Source organism: Nuphar pumila, unplaced genomic scaffold (genome assembly GCF_984573655.1).
Source record: "Nuphar pumila unplaced genomic scaffold, dmNupPumi1.hap1.1 HAP1_SCAFFOLD_748, whole genome shotgun sequence".
Taxonomy (NCBI): Eukaryota; Viridiplantae; Streptophyta; class Magnoliopsida; order Nymphaeales; family Nymphaeaceae; genus Nuphar; species Nuphar pumila.
In genome coordinates, this window is record NW_028323478.1 from 39769 (window position 1) to 46481 (window position 6713).

General features: G+C 51.1%; 1 protein-coding gene across 1 annotated transcript; it reads right to left on the reverse strand.

The window, feature by feature from the left end:
* Positions 1–2019: 2019 nt before the first annotated feature.
* On the reverse strand, positions 2020–6110 carry LOC149809807 (heat shock 70 kDa protein 1-like). Its single transcript, XM_089994599.1, has 6 exons — positions 6074–6110; positions 5805–5817; positions 4955–5105; positions 4394–4511; positions 3832–4137; positions 2020–3350 (listed from the first exon to the last, which is right to left on the reverse strand). The coding sequence occupies exons 1-6, from the start codon at positions 6108–6110 to the stop codon at positions 2020–2022; spliced, it is 1956 nt and encodes a 651-aa protein (XP_089850725.1).
* Between the last annotated feature and the right edge of the window lie 603 nt (positions 6111–6713).

The following is a 6713-nucleotide window of genomic DNA, read 5'->3' on the forward strand; positions in this document are numbered from 1 at the left end:
GCCCTGCTTTCCATACAAATGGAGGGCGATTGTGCAACCGCACCTGCAATGCGCAATCCGTCTCGACTCGGCTTTGGGGCTTACTAGGATCAAACTGCTCCCGCGAAATGTTCCAAAGGGCCAACATGCCGGGCTCGGTGCAAAAGCCGACTCGAAACGGCACACCATATACGGCAGCCACTGACAACCCCTTTGGATGCCATGCAAGCCCCATCACGACCAGCTCTGCTTTGTTTGCCAGGCCCTGCTTGGCGTCAAACGGGTTCAGCGTATATCGGTGACTCAGTGCTGCATTGTCCTCATCATCTGCACATTCCTGCGCCGCCAATTGTGCGTCCCTGCATGACTGCACTTGCACTTATGGCGCCTTCCATGGCAAACCATGTCACAGCAGCTAATCCAGCAGCTCCGGATGGCATATGCAGCAGGGCATCACTGGAGTCCTTGCTCTGGTTCCCAAGTGTTTCTTAGAGTTGCCAATGTTTTTGTGGATGCGATAGTGTTGTGAAAGACATCTTCATCATTGCACCCTGAGCGTGCTTTTGGAAGACTGTGGATAGGGAGGGAAGCGCCATGTTGACAAGGTCAACCAGTAGCTACTTTTTCGCACCTGCTCATGTCTTCGTCCTCCAGAAGCATGGTAAGCTCAGGGTCTTCATCATCGATGTTTTCCTGTGTCTGTGCCTGGACATCTGCCTCCTTGCGTATGGGGGCTTGGGTCTCAGCATCGCATGAGACAGCGCACTCTGTCTGCTGTTGGGTGGATACTAGCGATATGTTCTGACGAGATCTTTGCCATTGCGATATTATGTGTTCCTGCGCAATTCACAGCTTTATGAGTGCATGCATGACCACATCACAGCACAGTCTTGCTCATGCCTGTCAGCAACCGAGGGAGCAATGTCTGGGGCTCGATGTTGCGTGTATTATAAGAAACCTGACGACTAGGTACCGCTGTTCTTGAGTGCGTGTCTGATAGTCTGTCCTTGGCAGGAATTTATTGCTTTGCGACACTATGTATCACGGCTTCGCAGGTAAAACCGTGATACATCGCAGAGCTTGGCTAAATCGTAACTACATTTGTACTTGTAAAGTATTACAATAACATTGCACGCTCTGATGACCTGGCCAACTTGCTTCTATGGAAAGGGACGCACACTGTAGCGCCGTTCGAGGCTGAATGGCCCGCGGGCAGAGGCCCAAACACAGGAGAAGATGATGTGAAGTTCTTAACAAATATAAGCACGCATTCTGGCAAATAAAGCGAGACGTTTCAGGCTTTCAGCAATGTGTTGGCTGGTGTGGACCAGAGGAGTGCACGGCGGGACGCACCTCGCATGCTGCATCCACAAAAACTGCAGGCGCCAACGTCATGGTCACAGGCTTGCTTCACAAGCTTGTTTTTCAAGCTTAGTTAGTGCATTGTTGATTGCATGCCGGATTGGTTTTGCTTCAAGAATGTAGACTGCCTCACACTGCAGGGTTTCAGTGGCAACGACAGCTCGTGCCTTCATCTCTTCACGCAACCGTCGACACATATCTGCTATAAAAGCAATGATGAGCGTGACCCTGGTGGTGGGAGGAGTCGTTACATTGGCATTACTGTTGCATTGTCAATGCAACAAGGACGATTGGATGCCGGTAACCTATCAATCGATTGCTCATGACATGTACCAGGACTCGACATTCGCCGGAGGGCACTAAAATATCCCACTGGCAATGTAGCAGTCGCGTCATTGAGCGAACACTCATCCTAGCTAACATACTGTACTTCAGTGGTGAGCGTTCGAGCAAGCAAGTTGCGAGACCGTCAGTGCTATAAGTGCCACGGCTAGCCAATTCAGGCCACACACAAAAAACATGTCATCACGACACAAAACCTCTGCCTAGCATGCAAGCAAATGACAGGGTTCGGGCTTCAAGACTGGTTGTTCATCCTGCCGCACATGTCAAGCAACCCGCAATTTGCACTTGCCCAAGTTGACGAACTCAGAAACTATGGACGGTCCAAGCAGGCACTTAATCCACCTCCTCAATGGTGGGCCCAGCGCCGGCAGGGGCTGTCGGGGCAGCTCCGGATGGCATGCCACCTCCAGGCATGCCGTCGGGCATGCCACCAGCGCCGTACATCTTGGTCATGATGGGGTTGACGATGCCCTCGAGCTCTTTGAGCATGGACTCATACTCATCCACCTCCGCTTGCTGGTTAGCGTCCAGCCAAGAGATGGTCTTGTCAACCTCCGAGTTGATCTTCTCCTTATCCGCTGCGTCCAACTTACCCGAGACCTGAGCGTCATTCATCGTATTCCGGAGGTTGTAAGCGTAGTTCTCCAGGTTGTTCTTGGCATCGATCTTGTTCTTGAATGCCTCATCCTCCTGCTTGTACTTCTCGGCCTCTTGGACCATGCGCTCGATGTCGTCCTTCGAAAGACGTCCTTTGTCGTTGGTGATGGTGATTTTGTTGGACTTGCCTGTGGACTTGTCCTCCGCACCGACGTTGAGGATACCGTTGGCATCAATGTCGAAGCAGACGTTAATCTGAGGCACACCACGGGGGGCGGGGGGAATGCCGGAGAGCTCAAACTTGCCCAGCAGGTTGTTGTCACGGGTAAACTTGCGCTCACCCTCGTACACTTGGATGAGGACACCGGGCTGGTTGTCAGCATATGTCGAGAAGACCTGCTCCTTCTTGGTAGGGATGGTGGTGTTGCGAGAGATGAGGGTGGTCATCACGCCTCCGGCAGTCTCGAGACCGAGCGAAAGGGGGGTGACATCGAGCAGCAGAAGGTCCTGCACCTTCTCTGAGGTGTCTCCGGAAAGGATAGCTGCCTGGACAGCAGCACCGTATGCGACGGCCTCATCAGGATTGATGGATTTGCAGAGCTCCTTTCCGCCGAAGAACTCCTGCAGGAGGGCCTGCACCTTGGGGATACGGGTGGAACCACCGACGAGGACGACATCGTGGACATCGTTCTTAGCGAACTTGGCGTCACGGAGGCACTTCTCTACGGGGTCCATACACTTACGGAAGAGGTCCATGCAGAGCTCCTCAAAGCGGGCACGGGTAATGGAGGAATAGAAGTCAACACCCTCATACAGAGAGTCGATCTCGATGGAGGTCTGCGCAGTGGAGGAGAGCGTGCGCTTGGCGCGCTCGCAGGCAGTTCTGAGGCGACGAAGGGCACGCGCGTTGTCGGAGATGTCCTTCTTGAACTTGCGCTTGAATTCCTGCTGGAAGTGAGACACCAGGCGGTTGTCAAAATCCTCACCTCCCAAGTGAGTGTCACCTGCTGTGGACTTGACCTCGAAGATGCCCTCCTCGATCGTCAGGAGAGACACATCGAAGGTACCTACAAATAAGAACAACATGAGACAAGCCTCACTGGAATTTGCTGGCATTGTCAAGTTTCACCTCGCCTACGCTTTCCCTTGCCACATTTGGCTCAGTGAGCCTTTGATTGCCCTTTGCAAGGACGATGCACAGTAACACACACATTATTCTGCCAGAAGAGTAGGCACACAGAGAAAGAAGGCAGGCGAGATTACGAACCGATCAACATACACCAACAGAATATAATTCACATAAGTGGACATTGAAAGTATTGATCAAACTCAGATGCACTTCAGTCGTGTAACATCTTTTTAACCCATGCTGCGCCGGTGCATGGCTGGAAATCCATGTCGGACCAAGAAAAGTATCTCAGACATGCATCATGTCTCGAAGTCGACTAGATTGAAATTCTGGGCACCGACATGTGTGTCAGGTACCACTTTACAGGGCGACCAACAGTTTCAACCAGGGGCGAGACAGAAGGAGCAGAAGAAACTCACCACCACCAAGGTCAAAGATGAGCACGTTCCGCTCGCCAACGGCATGGTCCTTCTTGTCAAGACCGTATGCAATTGCAGCAGCAGTGGGCTCGTTAATGATACGGAGCACCTCTAGGCCGGCAATGGCCCCAGCATCCTTGGTGGCTTGACGCTGGGAGTCATTGAAGTAGGCTGGCACGGTGATAACCGCGCGCTTCACCTCACCCTTGTCAGAAAGGTAGGACTGAGCAATCTCCTTCATCTTGATGAGCACCATAGCCGACACCTCCTCGGCCTTGAACGTCTTTGTCTCACCCTTGTATTGAACTACATAACCACCGTCATCATCAACCATCCACATGACCCAATTGACAAGGGTAATGATAAAAAATCAGGCTACGCCCTGTGCTGTGTCTGGCCATGCCATACCCTGAGCAGAAGTCGACAAGATTGTCCAAAAAGGCTCATTACTTGGCGACAGGCAAACAGGGCCCAGAGAACCAGCTACATGTCATCCCGTGATGAATAGAACCCCAGCCTTTAAATCACTAGCAATACTCAATTGAGGTTGTCAGAGTCTTACCACTGAGTTCGGGAATGCCTCCGGGGCCAGACTTGACCAGGAACGGCCACATCTTAATGTCATCCTGAACGGCTGGGTCCGTGAACTTGCGGCCAATCAGACGCTTTGCATCGAAAATCTGCAAGACAATACATATACAATCAGATCTCAACCTTGGAATTCTGAAGGGCATGGTCCACTCATTTTATTGCAACTACAGGCCAAGCTCATGCCGCACGGTCTGCTGACCTCAGTGGTGAGTAGTGCGCACAACGCAGGCACACAGACTTGTATCGTCCATTGCCATGCGCAAAAAGAACAACAGCCTTAGACAACATGTTCATTTCAGACAACGTGTTCATCAGGGGCAAGCAGGTAGGCATTGCAAGCATGCCTGGGAGCGATTCAAGTGCCCTGTTACCTAACTCCCTTTACCCTTTTCGTGAGTAGACACGAAGATAGTCAAACTGAAACTCATGAGAAACATCTCATAAGAGATATGGTGCTGTCATACCCAACACAGGAGCATGCTGGAATTCTGGATAGTCATGACGTGGGCGAGGATGGCAAGGAGTGTCGCACCGTGTTGACAGGGTTCATGGCAACCTGATTCTTTGCGGCATCACCAATAAGACGCTCGCTATCCGTGAATCCAACGTAAGAAGGAGTTGTACGGTTACCTTGGTCGTTGGCAATGATCTCAACGCGATCATTCTGCCACACACCGACGCATCTGCAGCAGTGGCCAAAATTTGTGTCGGCTGTACGACGTCCGGGGAGTCTGAATACAAGACAACATAGCAACGATACGCCGTACCAGAAGTGTACCAAACTTTTACCAAAGCCATGTGTCTGGACACGAAAATAAATAGGAAAACGGGACCGTCCCTGTACGGGATTACGGCGGCCAACCCTTCGCACGAACGGTGGCCATCGGCTTCGCATGTACAAGCCCACAAGATGAGAACTGACTGTAGACTAAAGTCGTTTGTATGAAAACATGCTATGCGTGTGATGAGACTGCAGTTCCTTGGCTCCCTTGACGCGTGATGACATTCGAGAATACGAGATATCTCGCTCCACCCAGTTGCCAAGTGCATGCTCCCTTCTCCACACACAAAAGGCCCCAGCCGCCTTACGACTACGAAACGAACGTAAACATGCATCACAAGGAGCAGGAGAAGCTGGAAAGAAAATTTCAGTGATGCAATGCAGACTGGCAAGCGGAGAAGATCTTAGACTAGGATCTGAGACCATGCATGATGAAGTAATGAAAACAGCAAAACACCATCACGAAAATGCATGGTTCGATAAATAAAAAGCAGGCAAATGTGAGTTTTGTCGGACCAGAAGCCTCAGTTCAAAACGTGAAACAAGCTTATGACTCGAGTACTCCAAGCAGACGGGACAACCCATAAGTATGGGAACTTACGAGTAAGTGGTACCTGCACAAGAAACATTTGATAAGCAGAAGAAAAGAAGGAGGCTTTGCCATGCGCTTAGGCTAGTACAAAGACAAGGCAACGCGGGACTGTCGCCGTCGCAGTGGAAAGTGCTCGAAGCCGCTGCACTTTGGCAAGCAACTGCATGCTGCCGGCCACCTGACGTTGCACCATGCAACACTATAAGAGCTAGCAATCACCAGCCACCAAAAACACGGACTCTTGACCTAGAATCGTGGCAATGAGAACTGGACCGTACCCAGATCGATACCAATTGCGGGAGCGGACTTCGCCATTCTGACTCTGTTCTGAATGCTGTTTGAACAGAAGTTGTGCTTTTACTAGTGTACACAAATGCACTGTGGTAACCATACGCCAGGTTTATAGGTATTCTCCAATGGTCAGCATCCAACGCCCACGAACCTTCAGAACATTCTGACTAGAAAGTTTCCAGCCCTTTCGAAGAAATGAGTCAGACTGAGTCCGCGCCAACGAGCAAAACTGTGGCGCCAAACACTTAACCATGCCATTTGCACAGAACTTGCATTCAAGCACTAGCAACATAGCAGGCTTCATCAAGAAGAATTCCCGTCATGATAACATGACGTGCTTTTTGCATTCTGACCGCTGAGTGGTTGAGATCATTGATCTGGGCGTCCCGGTGCAGAGTGATGCTCACGTGGCCTCATTGTCCTTTTGCTGTGATATAATCCATCTGTTACAAAGTACTGTGTTGACGTTGTCGCTTGCGGGGTCATGTTGTGAAGACAGTGCAAGTGCAATGGCGGAGAAGCGTACATCGGAGGCCTCCAATGGCGCCCTGGTGAAAAGGCAGCGCACAGAGGGTAGTCAAATCATCGTCAGTGATGGTAGACATGCATCTTTACAAGTGCGTGACT

Bases quoted from the DNA above. Each gene is read 5' to 3' on its own strand.
- LOC149809807 (XM_089994599.1), bottom strand. From the start codon at position 6,110: ATGGCGAAGTCCGCTCCCGCAATTGGTATCGATCTGG. The intron at 4,512-4,954 runs GTGCGACACTCC...ATTGTCTTGCAG, and splicing joins CCATGAACCCTGTCAACACG to ATTTTCGATGCAAAGCGTCT. The intron at 3,351-3,831 runs GTGAGTTTCTTC...TCTTATTTGTAG, and splicing joins CATCTTTGACCTTGGTGGTG to GTACCTTCGATGTGTCTCTC.